Below are 23056 nucleotides of genomic sequence, written 5' to 3'. Positions count from 1 at the left end.
GTAACTCCCAGAGCAGGGACGAGTGGGTTTCTTTTATTTAGAGTCAGGATAAATATTCGGAAAGGGGAGTTTTGTCATCTTATGTCGAGGTAGGCACGAGGTTGCGCATGCGTCTTAAGGAAACACGACTGTAAGTACGTTGTAGGTTGTGTTAGGGAGGCTTGTGCTCTCCTTGGGTGGAGATTTTAACATTACAATAAGGCGTAGGTAACTCTGACGACAGGATGTGGCTGCGGGCCTGCTCCAAGAGCAGGTATAAACTAGATGGGGTCTTGGGCTCCAGATCTCAGGTAAGGCAAGCAGGGCCTTGCTCACCTTTGAATCTGCACTTGGAGTTTAACCACTGGTTTATTGTCTCTGATCAGGTGTGGCTATTTCCAAGCCTGGTAGAGACTTAGTTTTTGCATTCCCTTTGTTCCCTTGAAATCCTTTACTGCTGAGGTTTCTGCATTTCTTTGTAATTCAGCACCTCCTGGGAGGTTCTGCCAGCCATGTGCTTGGGCAAGCTGGGCACAGACCAGGGAGAATAGCTGCGGGCCTAAAATGACTTCTCTTGTTTCACAAAAGCTTTGTCTCATCTTTTCTTTTTCTGGTTCACAGCCCTCTCGGGAGCTTTCCTGGTGCAATCTGAAACCTGCCGCAGCAATCAGAGGGCAGGGAGAGACCGAAGAAAGAGGCAGGCCGCCCTGGGTTGGTAGGTGGCAATTTAAATAATAGCAAAGGGAACTTACCTAGGAGGCTTGTCTTGGGCCGCAGCAAGATGAATAGATCCCCACACCGTCGCCCTCCAAATCTTAAGAGTTTTATAAACCTTGTCCTGCCCCCTTCTGCCTATAAAAGTCTTTCTTTCATTTTGCACAGCTCTTTGGAGCTCCTTTCTATCTGCTAGATGGGATTCTGATTCATGAATCAAATAAAGCCAACAAGGTCTTTAAAATGTACTCAGTTGAATTTTGTTTTTTTAACACAAGGGTTCAGCATTCGCCTCCCAAACCTGAAACCAGAGCTCATTTTGTTTTGTCTGCCAGAAATACTGCAGCTGGTCACTACTCCTCACTAGAGCTCAGCTCTGGGAGCTGTTTTTATCAAGCAGAGCTCCTATCAACAAAGGAAAGGAGAAATTTAAACAAGAAAGGAATAGAATGATTCCTTGGGAAGGACTATGAAATACTGACATGTCTTTTTTTTTTTTTTTTTAATTTTTTTTTCAACGTTTATTTTATTTTTGGGACAGAGAGAGACAGAGCATGAACGGGGGAGGGGCAGAGAGAAAGGGAGACACAGAATCGGAAACAGGCTCCAGGCTCTGAGCCATCAGCCCAGAGCCTGACGCGGGGCTCGAACTCACGGACCACGAGATCGTGACCTGGCTGAAGTCGGACGCCCAACCGACTGCACCACCCAGGCGCCCCACTGACATGTCCTTTTGAAGCCAAGGTGATTTTAAGATCACATACGAGTTGTTTGAAAACAATACTAATGTTGATTAGAATTCGATTAAGGACAAGTTCTAAGACACTTATACAACAGAGAACTTAATCTTGAACTGAATGAAGATGAAAAGAAAAGAAGAATAAATTGGGGTCAAATAGCCTTATTGGGAAACGAGGAATGCGTGTCCACATCTCTGACAGACTTTGCTTTTTAACTATTCTAATAAACTAGCATGTGTTGTGGAAATGTAATGAAAAGTGAAATGTCTTCTCAACTCAGAAAACCTCTCTACAAAGAAGAGAAAGAAAATAATTTTTTTATTGAATAAGCATTAAACCAGAATGTGATATGCATCTCTGGCCATCTGCTAAAGAGATGGCAGACAGCGGGGAAATCTTGCGCCGTTACAGCTGAGCGGATGCCCTGGTGACATTCGGCAGGTTTTGCAACGTGAACTCAGATGATAGTTGAAGTTAGGTTTGTCTTCTCCTAGGAAACTGCGAGGCAGGGCACCATCTTCCTTGAGGAGTACATTTCATAGAGATGGCTCTTGGTCCTCGGGGACACATTTCTGAGCTGTGAGACTGGCAAGAGGCTGATGCAGCCATTAAAAAAAAAAAGAAGAAAAAAAAAGATTTACATACGTTTGAAAAACAGAGAAAGAAATTGTGAAAGAAAAGGGAAAGGAAGGTCTCTTTCCTTGTTTCCAAAAGGTAGAATTAAGCCCCTTATCTTTAAGCCTTTTACACATACGGTGGGGTAACTTCTCAATTCACCTAACTCGGTAGATAATGAGGCGGGGAAAAGTAATTCAGTGAATGTCAGGTATGCAGTTTTTCCTCTGGCAAAACAGCAGAAACATACTCTTTTTCCGATTGCCTAGACCAGGGTTTCTTAACCACGGCACTATGAGCATTTTGGGGGGCAGATGATTCTGCGTGGTTTGGGACGGGCCTGTGCATTGCAGGATGTTTAGCAGCATCCTGACTTCTCCACCCACTAGATGCCCGTAGGACAACCCCCTCGCCCAACTTATGGCAACTAAAAACGTCTTCGGTCATAATGAAATATCCTAAGCGGAGTGGGGGTGGGAATCGCCCTCGGTTGAAAAGCACCGGTGTAGACAAATGATCAAAACACATGAACCAAAGAGGTAGGTGAGCCTGGGCTGGGATGCCAACAAGCCTTCTGCCCTCACTACCTGAGCCACACCTGTCTGAGGCATGCTGGAGCTGTGGCCTGAGCACGGATATCCCGAGGAACTGAGGGTCAGTCCGCTTAGTGGAAGACATCTCTGTTTGTATCACCCAGTCACCGGTCTCCTTCCCACCCACCCCCCACCTCCCCCGCCCCCACAGCACCTCTGGTCATTCTTTCTCAGTCCTTGTGATGCTGGGAGGAGGGTTAAGACCCGAATCATTGTAGCTCCAGGGCTTGTCTTGTGTCCAAGGCCTTGTCAATCACCGCACTCTATCTTTTCGGCTATCGTGAAAAAGAGGAAAGAGGAATGCTTTTTTGGATGGTTTTGCCTGGCTGTGAGAGTATGATCCTGCAGGCAGCCGCCTGGCCACCGTCATGGGGGAGGCTGACTGAGAATGGAAGCAATTCAGTGGGAAGCAGAATTAAGATAAAAGGCGAAAATATCCTGGACACAAAATTGGAGCCCTGGATCTAGCCATGTCTGAAACCATTGCTTCTGAATTGTCTGTTAATGTGAGTCATCAAAGCTGGGGCTGGGAATCTAGTGGCCAACCTGCACACAGCACTCACAGACCCTTCGAGCTTTCCGTTCTCCCCAAATGGATGGGGACGTGAGGTGGGTCTTATCCTCTTTTTTTTTTTTTTTTAGTTGCAAAGATTTTACCTCAAAATATTTACAGTTAATTTTTGTGGTGGTTTTAACACATTTCCACAAATACCTTGATACTTTGCCTTCAAGCAACGGGAGCTACATCTGCCTCCTCTAAGTTATGAACTAAGTAGACAGGGTGACTCACTTGTAGTCAGTAGAGAATGGAAATGTCCCAGTAGTAACTACAATGTCAAGATCTGCAGACGTCACCTGAACTAAGTAGTCAAAGTAAACATCTCTAACAATAATGAAGGATGGTACCATGTCCCCTCTTCCTGATAGATGCAATGAGGAGGGTATTATAGCACATGATATTTCTTCCAAAAATGTACTACCCCAGTCTAATCATGGGAAAATATGAAACAACCTACCAGGTGAGTGCCTTTCACAAAATAACTGAGGTCTTCAGGTCAAGGTCATAAAAACAAGAAAAGATCAATAAATTGTCAGAAACCAAAGTTAATTACGCAGGCCTGATGACTAAATGCAATATGGAATTTCGTTTGGTTCCTGGAACAGAAAAAAATATTATTGGAAATACATTATTGGGGCCATCGGTGAAATTTTAAAAAGTTTTTAGTTTCATTAATAATTTTGTACTAGTATGAATTTATTAATTTTCATAAATGTACCCTATTAACATTCTCTTCTAAACAGAGCCCATACTAGATAATCCAGTTGAGGGAGTGTGATGTAGGCAACTGCTTAAAAAAGTGTTGAAAGACTTGGAAAGTCAAAGAAAGGATGGGGGAGAAGGGAGGGAGGAGCAAGCCACATATTTGCAACAGCAGAGAGCTGCTACTACCCGTAAGACTAGAGAGATCAAGGGAGAAGGTGGTACCAGGAGGCCAGGAACCAGAGCCACCACCATCGGTGGGAACAGTAGGGGCCAAGGGCAGGCCACCCCAAGATAGGCCACTTTGGCATAAAGATTATTTTGAGTTAAAAGCAATCAAGACCCAGCAGATTCGGAAAAGCTCTTTACCTACCTCCCCCCCCCCCTCAACTGCCTAAAAAGAATGTATTTATTTATATTTATTTATTTCTCTATCTATTTATTTTCAGTCAAAAGGTCTCACGTGTTTATTACTGAACCAACCTACAGGTGCAGAAGCATAATAACAGAGAAAAGTCTTTTCCGTGATACAACAGATCAGGTAGTAGGGAGGTTTGGAACGTGACCTTCAGGCAGCATAAACGTGTGCCACCTCAGGTACGATCCCGTACAGACCTGGCTTCGTTCTTCTCCAATGCCGCCTCTTGGAGTTGTAGCTGGTGTTATTACCAGTTTTCATCCGAATCCCCTGAGGAATGGGACGATTCTGCTTTTTGGTTTCTTGGCCAGGAATCGCTTGATCCTGAAAGTCTTGTGAGAAGACATGGCAAGAAACAGTCAGCAGCACACGCCATGATGGCGGAGAGGAGGAGAGACCTAAAAGGAATTCGGATTGAGGACCTGCTCCAGGTGGAGAGCTGTAACCCTAGATAACTACATTATACTGTGAACTAGGCGTGGTCCAAGCAAGGCCTGTTTGATGGAAGCCCTCCATGGCCCATTGTTTCTCGGTGGCCCAGCAAACATTTGTTTACCACACATTTACCTTTTTTCAGTCTTCCTAAAGACCCCATTCCTTCCCTTTGGAGACCCAGACCTTTGAAGACCCGGTTCTGCTTGGTTCAGAATGACATATATACTTCATGCTGCCTGACTGTGTTTGGAATTTCCATCTCTATGTGGATGCTCCCCAGGTCTGTAACTAAATATGATTTTTCTCCTGTTAATCTGTTTCATGTCAGTTTGATTCTTTGTCTGGCTAGCAGGACCATGAAGGGGACAGGAATTCTTGCTTCCTGAGAGAACTGGCCACACTGCCAGAGGAGCTGAGACTGAAGAGGGGGTGTCTGACAGAAGCTGGAGCCTCGGGGGAGCCATGGCCAGAGAGGCCGCCCAATCGCCTCCCAGTGACTTTCATCGGAGAGACTGGAGAAGAAAATCTTTTCCTCTACCCTCTCAGGTTCAGTAATTGGGGGGCTGAGAATTTAACTGACGAAAGGCAGATTAACACGAAAAAAAGAGTTAGTTTGAGTGTGCAATCTGATTATATGCCAGAATGCTGTGAGGAGTAACTCAAAGAGGAGGTTAGAATTTGGGAGTTTATTTACCTAAGTTAGCAGGGGAAAGGGAGGCTGGGAAAAAAGCTTCTATTGGAAGAACAGATAGGTTTCTTTTTTTTTTTTTTTTTAATGTTTATTTTTGAGAGAGAGAGAGGCAGAGTATGAGCAGGGGAGGGGCAGAGAGAGAGGGAGACACAGAATCTGAAGCAGGCTCCAGGCTCTGAGCTGTCAGCGCAGAGCCTGATGTGGGGCTCGAACTCGTGAACTCGAGATCGTGACCTGAGCCGAAGTCGGACACTTAACTGACTGAGCCACCCAGGTGCCCCAAATAGAGTTCTTTAAGAAAGACAAATGGAGGGGCGCCTGGGTGGCTCAGTCGGTTAAGCATCTGACTCTTGAGCTCAGCTCAGGTCTTGATCTCAGGGTCATGAGTTCAAGCCCCATATTGGGCTCCACACAGAGCATGACGCCTTCTTAAAAAAAAAAAAAAAAAAGACACATGGGTTTTTAGGAGAACAAATAAGAGAGAAGAAAATGTGTCGTGATGTTTGTTTATATAGGTGCAGGTGGTCTTTCCGCCATGGAATTCCCCCAGAGAGGGGAAATATGGTAGGTTTACTCTTGGTCTCTCTCCTGGGAGCAGACCTGTCCCTAGCAGGAATTCATGGAAGTTAAATTTCTCAGAAGTTTCTCCTTTTAGTCAGGTAAGGGAAGTTCTGAGGGAGCTTCTTGCTGTATCTGTTGAATCAAATATCTTCAAGTTAAGTTAACTCTGGGGTTTATACCAACTCTGGGGTTCCAAGCAGGTCCTGAGGGGGTTCAGGACATGCTCCTGTCAAATATGACACCGTAGCATATTGAATATTTTAAGCTGAAAGGGTTTGAAAAAACAGAAGCAGTAAGGTCACTGTGAATTTCCTTCTGCCCTTCTCCCAAAACAGGTAATAAAATCCCCATGTGAGAGTTGCCCTCCCTGTACCCCAGGAGAAGACATCCTTATCACCAAAGACAAAGGGACACGGAGAAGCATCTGAACAAATAGGCCTTACTAAGTTTCCCCTGCTGTACTTACCCCATACTCTTTTACCTGCCGTATTTCTTTTTCTTTTTTTTTTTTTTGTTTTTTTTTCAACGTTTATTTATTTTTGGGACAGAGAGAGACAGAGCATGAACGGGGGAGGGGCAGAGAGAGAGGGAGACACAGAATCGGAAACAGGCTCCAGGCTCCGAGCCATCAGCCCAGAGCCTGACGCGGGGCTCGAACTCACGGACCGCGAGATCGTGACCTGGCTGAAGTCGGACGCTTAACCGACTGCGCCACCCAGGCGCCCCTACCTGCCGTATTTCTACACGACTGCCTACTCTTTGTTAAACCTAGCATAAAAATACTCAGGTTTAACTGTTTCTTTGGGCATCACATAAAACCTATATTAAATAAATGCGTGTGCTTTTCTCCTGTTCATCTGTCCCTGTTGGTCTAATTTTCAGCCCCAGCCAGGAACCCTAGGAGGGTCAAGGAAAACTTTTTCTTTCCCTATGGTCCCCACAGGCTTAACCTAACTGAGGGCCGCTGGGCAAGAGAGCCTGGGAAAAGGAAGTATCCAGACTCTGGGCCCTGAAATTCAGAGAAACAAGAAGCAGGGAATGGTTTTAAGAGCAAACGCACAAACGACTGGCCCATCTCTTTTTCTGTGGTCACCTGTGATCTTACCTTACCGTTTGCCCCATCTCGAGTCCTCCATTATGAAGGAAACAATGCCCACCCCTTAAACAGCAAGCCCAGTGGTTCATTTCTGGGTCTACTTAAATTGCTAACTTGCTGGTACTGCCTAAATAGCGAGCAGAGCTTTGTATTTGAGACACCTCCACCATGTCCCCAACAATCATATACATGAAAACTACCAATTTACGTTGGTTTACAAGCAACACCAAACTGAGTGGTCTTCATGAAACACCCGAATAACACTTGGAAGCTTCTTAATTCACAGTGTAGATGTGACAAGTGTTCCCAGAGATACGGAATGAAACCATCGTACCTATGGGACAATTGCCCCGCAATTCTAGCAGAGACCAGCCAGGGTACCTGTTTCAAGGTGGGATTCCACCTTCTCTTTCCCCAGAGATCACTGAAGTTCACAAGGGAGAAGCAGAAATCTGGATCGGGATTCTTCAGTCTTAGCCTGCTTAGTGGCTTGTATCTGACATAGGAATCCAACCAGCCACTGTGAATGAAACCACCAGCCATTATGAATCAGAAATATCCCAGTTATGCATTGGAATAAATAATGGGAAAGGCTCTCTGCCGAACTGACAAGAAAGAAGTTTTGGCAGCATCTGCTAGAACCTGCTCATTCTGCAGGAAGATATAACAAAGCATGCCCTGCCCTCACTAACGCAAGAGCAGAGGCCGCCACTGCCCAGCTCGCTGTTCTCCTTCTGCTTCCGTCCTTACCTTTCCTGTGTGTGGATGTGGGCTTGTGTCCTTCGTGCTTCTCTCAAGGACTTTCAGCTTCTCCTGCAGGAACACATGTTCCTCCAGCCCAACATCTTGGCAAAGATGAGTCTTTCTGCAGCAGGGCCGTTAATGATAGTAGGAGCTGGTGTAAATCTAGGAACCAGGGCACAGGGGAAGGCGGTGACCCAATTACTGACAGCTGTTAGAGCCTCGTTTCTCTGCATTTTAGTTTCCCCAGCAGAGTGGCACAGACACCACCATCATTAACATTTAATTTTGATTTAGTATGTCTGCACTGGCTGGAACAACTAAAGTGCAGCCTGTTGCCTATAAAAGTTCAAGCCCCTTTGAGGTCAGTCTGATCCGCACCTGCTCAGGCCCAAGCGAGGGGGAGAGGACACCGTTCAAGGTCATTCCAATTTCTAAAGGCTTCTTCCTGCTGCAGGTGTCTTGAAAGATAACCAAAAAGCTATGCGAAGAGCTGGGATTACTTATGCAAAACCCTCTTCTTCCTCCCCTGTGGTCACGCTGAGAAAAAGAAGAACTAAGGTTGTGTAATATAGATAGAAGGAACCCAAATACCAACCTTAGTGATGGCAGTTTTTTTTAGGTGGGCTAAGTGGTGCAATTTGAACATAACTAAAGAGTGATAAAGATCCTCTCCTTGACCATGCTTTAGATAGGCTCCTCTGAGCTCTCTTTTTGACCAGGCCTGGACTTTGACCTCTAGAACCTGCAGGCTCCCAGCACAAATGATTCCGTCCATTTCCCAGCCCCCCAGAAGCCCCTGCCAACAGACTTGAATATACACATAGTTTCTAATTGCTGGAAGCTGCATGCTTAGGATGACCCCAACCCCCTTTAAAGTATCTGCCTGAGGAATTCCTGTTTCAGCCCAAACCTGGTAACAAAGAGGCCCCAGGAATACCCCCACCCAAAACAGCTACTTTAGAAAGCTTGCAGTTGTAAATCCTTTCTTTCCAGCTTTGAGATGCAGACGTTCCACCACCCAGAACTGCAGGCTCAAGAACCCAGAGCTGTCGAAAAGCAAACTGGCAGGTAAACAACTCAGGCTCTCCCTCCCAGGCGCTGGGCGGCTTGCTCTAACTTGCACCACTACCTCCTGTCACAAAGATACTAGGAGTTTGCTTCTCCTCCAGATAAGCACCCAAGAGTGAGTAATCCCAGTCTGCTGGGACCCCAGCTTGGTCCCCTGCCTACTCCTTCATTCTGGCTTTAATACGTCTGTCACCTCTGCATGGATAGAAGTTGAGCTCAGTTCACACGGGCCCTCTTCCCCACTGCAGTGGTTATTAATGAATAAAGTCTATCCTTGCCACTTCAACTAGCGGCCAGCTTATCTTTGACAAAGGTCAGGTGGTAGGGTCCCCTCCCTGAGGGGAGAAAAAAAAACTTCAAGGCAACCTGGCTATATGCACATATGTATGACAACATCCCTCACGACCTTGTAACATGAGACCACCTAATCAGGCTGCATGTTTGTGTGTTACCATATATGAGAGACAAAGAAATAGAAAATGTATAAAATACTACGCCACGTGGCATTCAGGGTTCAGTTCTTCAGTGGACCCAACTGAGCCCTACCAGCACGAAAAGAGTTGCTTCCTGGAGAAAAAAAAAAAAAAAAAAAAAAGCCTTGGTGTCATGATTCTCTGTGCGGGAATCCTGCTACAGTCAAATCCACATGTTCTTGCCCTAGGGAGCAAGGGTTGTTAGATCGCAGTGCTAACAAGGCTAAGGTTATGAACTTGATCTCTGTATGGCTCTGTCCATATTGTGGCTGCATGCGCACACCTCTATCAGGTGTTTCTTTTTTTTAATTTTTTTTTTTATGTTTATTTATTTTTGAGACAGAGAGAGACAGAGCATGAACGGGGGAGGGTCAGAGAGAGAGGGAGACACAGAATCTGAAGCAGGTTCCAGGCTCCGAGCTGTCAGCCCAGAGCCCGACGTGGGGCTTGAACTCACGGACCGCGAGATCACGACCTGAGCCGAAGTCGGACGCTCAACCAACTGAGCCACCCAGGCGTCCCCCTATCAGATGTTTCAAGAGTGCCTCTCGTAGATCAGGAGAGACACCAGATTAGAAAGTAGAGATGGCCCAGCACAAACCATTTACTGCTGGCTTTGTTTTTTTTGTTTTTTGGTATCTCATTACTGCTTTAAGAGCTCAGATATCCAGATGGTGTGGCTTGCAGCCTTCACTCAGCTAGAAGACCACCTTCATGTCTGCCTTCCGCCAAACGCCCTTGTCCCTCTGTGTTAGACATTCCCAATTGCCTTGCCCTTTTAGCGTCTAGCTCATGGTCTGCCTCTTTCACCAGGTCTTTCTCAAAAACTCCACCTCCACTTCTCTGCCTCTAGTGCCTATAAGCATTTATCTTCGGTACACTGTCTCATTCTGTTACCGTCAGTGGCTCACGGTTCATGTAACTGTGTAAGAAACAAGGACCGAACATTCCACCTTTTGTTTTCCATCCGTGTCAAGCATCAGGCTAAGTATATTGAAACCGATCAGTTAAATGCATTTAGATATTTTCATTGAGCTTTCGAAAAGCTTTGACAAATCTCAACAAAATGAGGTTGAATTCCTTCATAGCTTCTAGGATGGGCAGTGGGCTGTTATTATAATGCTCAAAGTGCTTACAAAGTTACACAGAATCAAATGCCTGTTACTGCACCCTATATGGAGTAGACAGTCTATTGCCTGTGGAGTTTTTCCAATTTTGTGTGTGATCAGGCAATACTATAAAAAGACAATCATTTAGCATGTAGCATTGTAACAGCTAGGCTTTTACATTTACATTGTTGGTAGCCTACATTTTCATAGCTGTACACCGATCTCTTAATTATGATAACACACTTTATGCCCATTTAAGACAGAAAAAAAGGGGCGCCTGGGTGGCTCAGTTGGCTGGGCATCCACCTTCGGCTCAGGTCATGATCTCATGGTTCATGAGTTCGAGCCCCATGTCAGGATCCGTGCTGACAGTTAGGAGCATGGAGCCTGCTTCAGATTCTGTGTCTTCCTCTTTAACTCTCCCCCACTCACACTCCATCTCTCTCTCTCTCTCTGTCTCAGAAATAAATAATAAACATTAAAAAAAGAAAAAAAGTTTGGGAAGATGCCATAGACTAGATGGCTTGTAAAACTCCTCAGAGTTAGGGCTTCAAACTTCCAGTTTCTGTGGGAAAGTTGTTTTCTCTGTGTCCGTTTACTCATCTGTAAAATGGAAATAATAGTATGAGTCATACAGTGTTGTTGTTGGGATTAAATTAGTCACATGAAAGACTTACAACGTACTTGGCACATAGAAATTACTAGGTAAATGACTGTTAAAATAGTCGAAGATGTTAAGGCACGATGAACTTAGAATGTGGGTCTTTTTGCAAAGTTTCCAATGGATGCCTCAGGTGAATAAAACTTTAAACTGGTCCGGTACTCCAAATCATTGCTAGGGGTGCCTGGGTGGCTCAGTCGGTTAAGCCTCCAACCTCGACTCAGGTCATGATCTCATAGTTCGTGGGTTCGAGCCCCGCATCGGGCTCTGTGCTGACAGCTTGGATCCTGGAGCCTGCTCCAGATTCTGTGTCTCCCTCTCTCTCTGCCCCTCCCCTGCTCATGCTCTGTCTTTCTCTCTCTCAAAAATAAATAAACAGTAAAAAAAAAAAAAAGCTAGAAGGAAAAAAGAATCATTGCTTATTACCTTTTTTCCTACAGATAACCAGCTACGTACATTCGAGCTATAAATCTAACAAGGGATGGGAGACAGGTGATATTTAAGTTGTGTTTATTTATTTTTTTCAATATATGAAGTTTATTGTCAAATTGGTTTCCATACAACACCCAGTGCTCATCCCAAAAGATGCCCTCCCACTCCCCATCAACCCTCAGTTTGTTCACAGTTTTTAAGAGTCTCTTATGCTTTGGCTCTCTCCCACTCTAACCTCTTTTTGTTTTTTTTCCTTCCTCTCCCCCATGGGTTTCTGTTAAGTTTCTCAGGATCCACATAAGAGTGAAACCATATGGTATCTGTCTTTCTCTGTATGGCTTATTTCACTTAGTATAACACTCTCCAGTTCCATCCACGTTGCTACAAAGGGCCATATTTCATTCTTTCTCATTGCCACGTAGTACTCCATTGTGTATATAAACCACAATTTCTTTATCCATTCTTCAGTTGATGGACATTTAGGCTCTTTCCATAATTTGGCAATTGTTGAGAGTGCTGCTATAAACACTGGGGTATAAGTGCCCCTATGCATCAGTACTCCCGTATCCCTTGGGTAAATTCCTAGCAGTGCTACTGCTGGGTCATAGGGTAGGTCTATTTTTAATTTTCTGAGGAACCTCCACACTGTTTTCCAGAGTGGCTGCACCAATTTGCATTCCCACCAACAGTGCAAGAGGGTTCCCGTTTTCTCCACATCCTCGCCAGCATCTATAGTCTCCTGATTTGTTCATTTTGGCCACTCTGACTGGCGTGAGGTGATATCTGAGTGTGGTTTTGATTTGTATTTCCCTGATGAGGAGTGACTTAAGTTGTGTTTAAAGAGAATCTTTGAATTGTTAATTCGGGTAGTACTCATTCTTAACACAGGTTCCTACTTGGTGTGTGACACTGGGCTTAAGTGCCGGGTGGCATCCAAAGAGGATAAAAAAGGTCTTGGTCCTCCAGGAGGTTTCAAACTAGCAGTATGAAAAAGGACATCAGGCATAATGAAAGGCTCAGAATACTTACAGGAGGGAAAGAAGCATGTATGGGGTGGGGATCAGGACGTACCTGGACAATTTCAGCCAGGAGGCAGTGTTTGCGCATCTTTAGTTGACAGCTGGGGCATACCGTACATATTAAAGATGCACTGGGTATAGCATTAAAGCAATTAGGAAAGGAAGAGTTTGGAAATCGTGGGAAAATTTTGGGATTTAGTCCAGTTTGATGAAAGGAGGTATTAAGAGAATAATAAAAGGTCTAGCAGCAAAGGCAGGCCAGAGATATGCTGAGGCAATTGGATCTCATTTTGTGGAGGACACTAGATTTCTGAGCAGAGAAATAACGTGCAGGTATCGAAGAAGATGGATTATTAGTGGGAAGGGTGAGAGGTATAGTCAAACATCATCCACAGTTCTTAATGTATAATTAAAATGTATTTTTTCATTTTTAAATTATAGACAGTCTTTAAGAAAAATATGTCTACTAAGTCAGTCATCTTAGAAAATGCTTGTCAGATGGCTTCATGCCTTCTCGGTGGAAGAGGTAATTCCGGGGAAATCAGAAGGCAATCTCAGCAACTCTTCCACTTCTTCTTGCAAAGCCTCTGCTTTTTCGTGCAACAGCATCTGCAATAAAAAATCAAGGCATGAGACCAAAATATGCATTGCCAGAGAATTGTGAACATTTTTACCACCGTCTATTAGATACTTGAATCTTAATACATCAGCGATGTAGACATTAAAACTAATAATGAGACTGAAAAATAGCCACTTAAGAACAAGTGATTATAGTAAATGAAGCTGAGGCATTGAGTTAAAGCCATTTTAGCTGAGCACTGCATTTGGTACACCAAAAATAAAGGAGGTTTAAGACCCTCAAAGATTTGTTTTATTGAAGACTCAGCCACTTAAAAATTAACTTTTAATCTATAAAATGTAAGACAATTTTGCAAAAATTTAATTAGCTCTTGAAAATGTTATCCTTTATATATGCTTTTTATTATTCCTCAAAGTTTAGTATGCGATCTTTTAAAAACCTATCAGTGTTTCAAAGAAAAATTTTATTCAAGATCCTAAAATTAACATGGCTAATTTCAAAAGAAACATAAAGAGCCAAGAAAGTAGTTCTAAACGTGGCGCATAGTAAACGTCAATGAATATTTGCTGAGTAATGATTTTCCCTCTTTCTTTTAAAAACCACAAGTAGGGGTGCCTGGCTGGCTCAGCCAGTAGAACGTGCAACTTTTGATCTTGGGGTTGTAAGTGGGTATAGACATCATTAAAAAAAAAAAAAAACACCCCAAAACCAAAACCCAAACAACAACAACTTTAAGAACAAAAGCCCAGAAATCGAGTGTTTGTATTTGTGCAGCTGGGTTTTGTGTATACTGGGGTGTAGTATTTGCATCACTTCTGTTACAGAAGTTTTATAATAAAAAGTTCCGCAAAATCACGTGGAGGAAAAAATCATACGACAAACCCACTCCAAGCGTGGCATTACATAGCATTATATACAGAAGAGATTAAAATGCAATCAGGTAAGCTTTCCAGTAGCTGAGGTAATGGTGACCACGTAAAACTAATCTCCCAATAGATCCTCTAAAAACGATACAGATCAACAAGACCAAGTAAACTGCCCAAAACTCACGTGTCAGCATTACTAGAATACAGAGAACACCATCAGCTTCAAATTACTTGTAGTTAAAAATACCTGCCAATTTCCAGCAGAACCATTTTTTTTTACAATTTTATTTTTTTAGCTTATTTATTTTGAGAGAGTGAGAGAGCACGAGCAAGGGAGGGGCAGAGAGAGAGGGAGAGAGAGAGAATCTCAAGCAGGCTCCACAGTGTCAGTGCAGAGCCTGACTCAGGGTTTGAATTCACAAACTGTGAGATCATGACCTGAGCCAAAGTCAAGAGCCAGACGCTTAACTGACTGAGCCACCCAGGTGCCCCAGGAATCTGTCGGTGAAATTGTGCTCAAGGAACATCACCTGCACCTAGACTTGATTTAGAATATTAGACCTTGAGCCTGAGTCTGATGCCATAAAGGAATAAATCTTGTAGGGATGAGTATATTTTGCATGTGAGAGAAATGTAAATTATCTGTGACCAGAGAGCAGACATTACAGATGACTGCAGATTATCTGGCACTCCCCTCATGTACAGGTGGGGTCTAATTCCTCTTCCTTTCAATCTGGACTGATCTTAATGGCCTTCTAGTAACAAACAATATACAGCAAAAGTGACACTACACAACTTCCGAGGTTAGTTCAGAAGACGTCCTGCCTTTTCTGCCTCGATCTCTTGAAATGTTCACTCTCTGGACATTTCCTCTTGAAACTGAGCTGCCATGCTATAACAAAACCAAGCCTCATGGAAAGGCCATATGTAGCTGTTCCAGTTGAAAGCCCCAGATAACAGCCATATTTCAACTGCCAGCCAAGTGAATGCGCCATCTTGGATTTCCAATTCAGTCAAGCCTTCAGATGACTACAGCCCCAGTCAAAATCTGACTGTAATTGCATGAGACTCCAAGTGCGAATCATGCTGCTAAACCTCTCCAGAATTAGGATTCTGGAAACATAAGCAAAATAAAATAGCTGTTTTAAGCCACTAAGTTTTTGAGAGAGAGACAGACACAGAGAGAGAGAGAGAGAGAGAGAGAGAGAGAGAGAGAACCAGTGGGGAAGGGGCAGAGAAGGAGGGAGAGAGAGAATCCCAAGCAGACTCTGCACTGTCAGTGCACAGCCTGATGTGGGGCTTGAACTCATGACCCTGAGATCATGGTTACTCAAGCTAGTTTCCAAGCAAGTTCAACAGCACACCCTTGGGAGTGTCTGGACAGTTTTGTCAGCATCCCAGCGGGAAGTTTCCTGCTTGCCAGCATCGGCTGCAACACAACGAGGGAACTTATCTGCTGTCCAGTGAGCCACAGCCACACCCTCTCCAATGAAGTCTGAATCCCATCCCCAGGGGGTGGTGTCGGGTGAGGGTGAACATGCTCCTTATGATTCCTTCCCATGTTTGTTGAAGTTCTATTTACCCCTTAGAAAGCAACCAGTAATCTTTGGTACTAGTTACTAATTCTTTATTTATTTTTTTTTATTTTATTTAAAAAAAATTTTTTTTTTTCAACGTTTATTTATTTTTGGGACAGAGAGAGACAGAGCATGAACGGGGGAGGGGCAGAGAGAGAGGGAGACACAGAATCGGAAACAGGCTCCAGGCTCTGAGCCATCAGCCCAGAGCCTGATGCGGGGCTCGAACTCCCGGACCGCGAGATCGTGACCTGGCTGAAGTCGGACGCTTAACCGACTGCGCCACCCAGGCGCCCCCTAATTCTTTATTTTAAATGTTCCTCTTCAAATTACTGTGTGGTTTCCGTTCCTAATAATTAGAGCCTGACAGATATACCCCCCAAAATCAGAAAGTCCAATAACGATGGGGACAGGTCAACAAGACAAATTGGCCTACATCTAGAAAAGGGTAAGTAGGGTAGTAAATCACCTAAAACAAGATTATTTAATATGGATGAAAGAAACAGAAAAGAGAAACCTTTGGAGGCAAAGAGAGCTGTTTTCAAATATGTGAAAAACCACCATATGAACAAAGATAACAGAACAGTTCTAGAGGGTAGTACTTACAATGTAATGGTAGACATTGTAAGCAGGCAACATTTAGCCTCATTATCTTGAGATGCTTTTTGTAACACTACAAGTGACCAAAAATAGAACTGCCTAATTTTTGAGGTTGTAAGCTCCAAGCCAATGTAGGTGCTCAAAGTGGGAAGGCCAGATGTTGGGGATGCTGAGGAAAGGACTTCTGTGAAAAAAGATGAGGAGGCAGAACTCCGTGAGATCCAGCCTTCCTTGTACTTCAGTGAACTCTTGAGATTGTCTAATTTTCAGGAGGTCTTTTTCTCTTTTTAGGAAGCCTTGTATCATAACAGATGCACAGTTTTTATCCACATATTGTGAGTATATGCCTTTGTGTCTTGTAGTTAAATGTTTTTATGTCCAAAGTATAAGGCGATAACACTACAAAATATCATGAAGGTTAAAAAAATGGTTTGTTTGCTTACCTTTGCTGATGAAACAATTTGCTTGGCCTGGCGTCTTGATAAATGATCGATTGTTCTTATTAGCACTTCAGGATTTGCATTAGCTAAGTGAGTTAGACTTTTATAACCTGCATTGTACAACTGTTTTGCTCGACCCTAAAAGGTATTACAAAAATCAGTAGGATCAGAATTTGGGATTAGGAAAAACAATTAAGTGTCTTGCTGAAGGGAAAAATTTCACATGCAAGAGACAGAAACAGACGAAGGTAATAAAGTAAATATGAAAAGATAACACAACAGAACCCTGAGAAATTTTAAAAGATGGATTTGGGTGGTTCCAAACTGCAAGATAGCTTTCTGTGTGGCTTAAGTCAACTGATGTGTGTTGCAATCAGGAATGAGAAACCCATTAAGGCACTCAGGTGAGGGGCACTGGTTCAGACTCCCCATCAACATGTTCTAGTCCAATAGCCTTAAAATGTGTTCACCATCTACTCAGGGGACCACTGGGGTGTGTGTGTGCGCGCACGCGCGTGTGTGTTCCCGAGCAGAAGAATGCTTCTGGTTGAATAACAGAATAAGCTGAAACCAAGAGTTGGTTAAAGACACAGAGCTGAGAAACCAGCTGAGGATGCTTTCTTCTCACCCTCTTAGGAAACGGAAACCAGCCTTGTTGCCACCAAATCACCCCTTCCTGAAACAAGCATCTAGTCTAACCTGACAGAAGGTAATTCGTCATTAGAGTGGAGGAAGGGAGAGATGCTAAGGACGAATGGAAGCACACATATACTTGGGGAGTATCAGTTTTAGCCCCACTGTTACTCTATTTTCACAAATGTGATTTTTCATCAGGGCTGCTGCCAGATTAACAGTGGATTTCTGGGAGGCCATGGCAGCAATTTATTTAAAAAGAAAAACAATCAACTCTCATGGCAAATGAGGAATAAGTCCGTTATTATGACTTACCTCATGATAACACTTCACAAAAGAGTAAAATCTGATTTTCCTGTTAGTTGAAATCATCCCAGTTGGGAAACTGGGATGGGAAGCTACTAACCTCTAAAACTCCAGTCACTTCCATGAGGGGAATGAGCTCTGCCTTTACACAGTAAGTCAACTTCTTGGTAAGTTCTACCAAAAGGGCTTTATAAACCCAAAACTCCTCAAGTTCCTGAAGAACACACAGAAACATACAGAATTAATTTAAATCTGGCAGGTTATTTCAAAGTTTGGTTGGTGTGGTAATGGGCTCAGAGAGGACGTTTCCTTATGTAAGTTCTGCAACTTGGGGTAAGCCGGAGATGAACAATAATTCCAGGCAAAATTATTCTTTTTTTTTTTTTTTTGAGTTTCTTTTTTTTTTTTTATGAAATTTATTGACAAATTGGTTTCCATACAACACCCAGTGCTCATCCCAAAAGGTGCCCTCCTCAATACCCATCACCCACCCTCCCCTCCCTCCCACCCCCCATCAACCCTCAGTTTGTTCTCAGTTTTTAACAGTCTCTTATGCTTTGGCTCTCTCCCACTCTAACCTCTTTTTTTTTTTTTCCTTCCCCTCCCCCATGGGTTCCTGTTAAGTTTCTCAGGATCCACATAAGAGTGAAACCATATGGTATCTGTCTTTCTCTGTATGGCTTATTTCACTTAGCATTACACTCTCCAGTTCCATCCACGTTGCTACAAAGGGCCATATTTCATTTTTTCTCATTGCCACATAGTATTCCATTGTGTATATAAACCACAATTTCTTTATCCATTCATCAGTTGATGGACATTTAGGCTCTTTCCATAATTTGGCAATTGTTGAGAGTGCTGCTATGAACATTGGGGTACAAGTGCCCCTATGCATCAGTACTCCTGTATCCCTTGGATAAATTCCTAGCAGTGCTATTGCTGGGTCATAGGGTAGGTCTATTTTTAATTTTCTGAGGAACCTCCACACTGCTTTCCAGAGCGGCTGCACCAATTTGCATTCCCACCAACAGTGCAAGAGGGTTCCCGTTTCTCCGCATCCTCTCCAGCATCTATAGTCTCCTGATTTGTTCATTTTGGCCACTCTGACTGGCGTGAGGTGATACCTGAGTGTGGTTTTGATTTGTATTTCCCTGATAAGGAGCGACGCTGAACATCTTTTCATGTGCCTGTTGGCCATCTGGACCAGGCAAAATTATTCTAAAGAAACACTGCAGAGACAGAGGAATCTGATGAAGTGGTTTTGGGATAAGGAAGAAGATTAAAAACTGAAAAATAGGTCAGTAAGAAGAGTTCTGTTCATTTTTATCAAAACACCAGCGAGTGAATGGATAGTTTTTCTTTCCCAAATGACTGAAAACAATTCCCACCTCTGGGAATTTATCCTGTAGACAGAATATTGCATGTGGAAGAATTCTGATGCAAGATGCAGCAATATTTAAAGCAGCAAAAATATCAGAAGCAGTATTTAAGACAATAAAAATAATGGAAACCCTGGGTCAATAACTTAAAGCTGGGTGGGTATTTATTACATTGTCTAATTTTATGTTTGAGATTTTCTAGAATAGTTTTTTTTTTTTTTCAACATTTATTTATTTTTGGGACAGAGAGAGACAGAGCATGAACGAGGGAGGGTCAGAGAGAGAGGGAGACACAGAATCGGAAACAGGCTCCAGGCTCTGAGCCATCAGCCCAGAGCCTGACGCGGGGCTCGAACTCACGGACCGTGAGATCGTGACCTGGCTGAAGTCGGATGCTTAACCGACTGCGCCACCCAGGCGCCCCGCAGAATAGTTTTTTTTTAAAGGTCACTTTCCAACCTTGGAGTGTCATTGTGAGCACATGTGATACATGGAACAGCATTAGCTGGCTATTTTGTGGTCCCTAGAAAAGCAGTCTGTGCACTAAAGATGACACAGTCAAGAGAAGAAAACCTTGGACAGAACTAGGATCCAGAAACCCTGGCACCGCCTTTGCTCTAGCTTTCCTGTTACATTTGAAAATCTTTCTTCCTCACTAAACTTTATTGGGCTTTCCCATTACTTGTAGTTAAAGGTGCCTTAGCTAATACTATTGATTTTATACTACTTACGTAACTTTTTAAAAAGAAAAAAAAAACCACTTTAAAATACTGAAAATATACTCATGAGAGCACAAGTTGTCAGGTAGATTGTTTCCAGGATCAAACATCCAATTATAGTTGTTTTTCAAGTTCAATGTATAGATTCTTTTACTTGAACACTTTTATGCAGCTGAAGTCCTTATAGTCCTAAGTAAACTAAGGATGGAATATTAGGGGAAGTGCCTTTATATACGAAGAACAACAAACATAGAAAACTCAAGAAAACACATTTTAAAGGCTAGCCTCTCCTTATTACCCATAGTTTTTGTCTATAGCTTAGCTAGCATGTGATTAGAGAATGTGAGCTAATGTCTAAAACTCAGCATAAGTAGGAGGTATTTAGAAATGTGAATTTGCTAAAATAATTATCATTCACCCCAAAGTCAAGTATTTTGGATTATTTACTCATTAGTACATATTATAGAGTTAATTGCCATTATACATACACAGAATATGGGGATTTAAGATGGGGAAAGTGAAGATTTTAAACTTAAAAATAAAATTCATGGGGCAGCTGATTGGCTTAATCGGTTAAGTGTCCGACACTCGATTTGGCTCAGGTCACAATCTCATGGTTCATGAATTCAATCCCTGCATCGGGCTGTGTGCTCATGGTGTGGAGCCTGCTTGGGATTCTCTCTCTCCCTCCCTCTCTGTCCCTCCCCCAATCACTCTCATGCTCTCTCTTTCTCTCTCAAAATAATAAACTTTTTAAAAAACCATAACATATATACTTTAAAAAATAAATAAAATTCATGGGAGGAAAATGTTTTTAAAAAATTGAGTATAGGAACAAATACGGAAAGGATTATTACACTGCTCAATTAGAAGAAATTTAAATGAGCAAAAAAAAGGCTTATATTATAAATTCATCAAAAAAATTATCCAAGAAGAAAAATCTGATAAGCTTTGTTGTGTTATTTAAGGACACTCTGAAAGCTTCTTTTAGGAAAGTCACCCAAATGCATATGGCCAAAATAGCTTTCTTCTTGAATTATCTTATAAACTAAATACTTGACATAGAAACCTAAAGCAGCTGCCAAATGCTGGAATCAAAAATGACAAAATACTATGGAAATCAAGAGAGCATGGTCCCACAGAGTCACAAAGTAGCTGCCGGATATTGGTAACACACTAATGAAATACTTTACATGGTTATCACTCATGAGAAGGATTCTCCCACAGATTCTACATCAATGGAGAATTGTTGTTTTAAAAGTTGATTTCAAATACTTGTAACTATTAAAAAATTTTTTTTAATGTTTATTTTTATTTTTTGAGAGAGAGAGAGACAGAGAGTGTGAGTGGGGGAGGGGCAGAGATAGAGGCAGCCACAGAATCCAAAGCAGGCTCCAGGCTGTAAGTTGTGAGCACAGTGTGAGGCAGGGCTCGAACTCACAGACTGTGAGATCATGACCTGAGCCGAAGCAGACGCTTAACCAACTGAGCCACCGAGCACCCCTTTAACTTTTTTTAAGTTTATTTATTTATTTTGAGAGAGAGAGAGAGACAGAGAGTGATTGGGGGAGGGGCAGAGAGAGAGGAAGAGAGAGAAAATCCCAGGCAGGCTCTGCGTTGTTAGAGCAGAGCCCTACATGGGGCTTGAACCCACAAACTGTACGATCATGACCTGAGCCGAAACCAAGAGTCAGATGCTCAACCCAATGAGCCACCCAGGTGCCCCCAAATACTTGTAACTATTAACAGTGGTTCTAAGAGTAGGGATAACTAGGTGCTTTCTACTTGTTCACTATATATTTTAGTTGATTTTGTCATTTTTGTATCTTTCCTATAAGCTAGTATATATAGTACTTTTTAAGCAGATAAAACCAAGTATAAGTCAACAATGAGAAAATAATGACTAAATGGTTTATGAGTTTGGTAGCAGTTAAAACAAAAAGATGCACAAAGCATGTGTCATCTGTTTAATGGAATTACCTCACAGAAATGTAGCACACAAGAGGAGAACGTGGCAGCTCCAGTAAGAAGACTCTGTATATATCCTCGAGGCATGTTAAAATTTTCAGACACACTCCAAATGTTGGTCTCTTTGAGCAGGGCATAAAGAACAAAAGACAGGTATAGTCTGTTGACAATGTCCTTGTCCACCTTCTAGAAAGACACAATCAAATAAATTTATGTACTGGACCTGATAAAAATGTACATTATATTGAAATTGGACAAAGGTAATGGGAATGAAGTTACACTACAGGAAAGTAAGAATAGAATGATTCCACAGAAATAAAACTAAGTTCTAACATATGTACTTTATAGTAATTCAAATTACCATTTTTCCATGTATAAAAAAAAGAAATGTGCCAAATTAAACTCCAATTTAAACTTCCTTCTACAGGGAAGGTGGAGTGGGCTGGATTGTGTTTGTTCCCCACCCCCCCCAAAAGATATGTTTAAGTCCTAACCTGTGGTACCTGTGAATGTGATGTTATTTGGAAATAGGATGTTTGCAGATGTAATTAGTTAAAGATCTTGAGATGAAATCATCCTGGATTTACGGTAGACTACCTTTGGGGCTTTGTATTCAATGACTGGTGTCTTTATAAAGAGGAGTGGACACAGAGTGACACAGACAAGAAGGCAATGTGAAGATGGCACTGTCCAACGGAGACACTGGGTGGGGGGATGCATTTACAAGCCAAGGGATGCCACAGATTGCCAGCAACCACCAAAAGCTAGGAGACAGGAAAGAGGTTTTCTTCCTCAGTGCCTCCAGAAGGAGCCATCTTGATTTCAGATGTCTGGCCTCCTGAACTGTGAGAGAATAAATTTCTCTTGTTTTAACACACTGAGTTTGTGCTAATTGTTACAGTAGCCCTAGGAAAAAAGTACAGGAAGGGAAGGAGTTGGGAAGGCTTTTACATTTACTGTGCTATTTGTAGGTTGTATGTATGTGTGAATGTGATTAGACAAATGCATTTATTTAGAAAGGTATGTTAATAAGTTGTCCACATTGTAAACTAAGAGTAAATGTTGGATTCTATGATTTCCACATGGTTATGATAATTAATGTTTCCAAAGTTAAAACACTGACAGAGAAAAACTCTCCTATAGTTGACAATTTGTGTACCTGCTTTTGCCTATGGTGTCTAGGGACCAGTTCATGTGTAAAGTATTTCATAGTCAATATCAAGCTACCTTAGAAACTGAGTAGCTCATGCTTAAAGTCAGAGTAAAGAAAGGATGAACTTGAGAGAGAAAAAGTCAGTATAAAATATAAGATGATATCCTCTATGATAATAAAAGAATGTTTGGGATGAGAACTTAGGGTGGCATATCGAAGGCTGCAT

At 42.6% G+C, this 23056-nt stretch overlaps 1 protein-coding gene, 2 long non-coding RNA genes and 1 pseudogene across 7 annotated transcripts in view; 1 reads left to right on the top strand and 3 right to left on the bottom strand.

Annotated features, from left to right (window-relative positions):
* Nucleotides 1-1729: 1729 nt before the first annotated feature.
* LOC115512473 lies at nt 1730-4233 on the bottom strand. The gene is made up of 3 exons (XR_003968401.1): nt 3658-4233; nt 2796-2916; nt 1730-2029 (listed from the first exon to the last, which is right to left on the bottom strand). It is a non-coding gene; the product is annotated as an uncharacterized LOC115512473 (long non-coding RNA).
* A 151-nt stretch (nt 4234-4384) lies between these two features.
* On the bottom strand, nt 4385-8373 carry LOC115512472 (annotated as a pseudogene).
* Nucleotides 4758-6569, top strand: LOC115512474. The gene is made up of 2 exons (XR_003968402.1): nt 4758-5301; nt 6343-6569. It is a non-coding gene; the product is annotated as an uncharacterized LOC115512474 (long non-coding RNA).
* Nucleotides 8374-12999: 4626 nt separating the features above from the next.
* HELQ (helicase, POLQ like) overlaps nt 13000-23056 on the bottom strand; it is a 42469-nt gene continuing 32412 nt past the window's right edge. For 4 of the 5 annotated variants that reach the window (XM_030313530.1, XM_030313532.1, XM_030313531.1 and 1 more), the window contains 4 exons: nt 21690-21863; nt 17712-17825; nt 16676-16810; nt 13000-13218 (listed from right to left, as the gene is read on the bottom strand). In XM_030313530.1, coding sequence (XP_030169390.1) covers nt 13114-13218; nt 16676-16810; nt 17712-17825; nt 21690-21863 — 528 coding nt within the window. In that variant the 3' untranslated portion in view covers nt 13000-13113. Of the gene's footprint in view, nt 13219-16238; nt 16417-16675; nt 16811-17711; nt 17826-21689; nt 21864-23056 lie in introns of all 5 variants that reach the window. The other variant, XR_003968399.1, reaches the window with a different exon arrangement.

Source organism: Lynx canadensis, chromosome B1 (genome assembly GCF_007474595.2).
Source record: "Lynx canadensis isolate LIC74 chromosome B1, mLynCan4.pri.v2, whole genome shotgun sequence".
Lineage (NCBI taxonomy): Eukaryota > Metazoa > Chordata > Mammalia > Carnivora > Felidae > Lynx > Lynx canadensis.
This window is presented reverse-complemented; position numbering and strand designations above follow the sequence as displayed.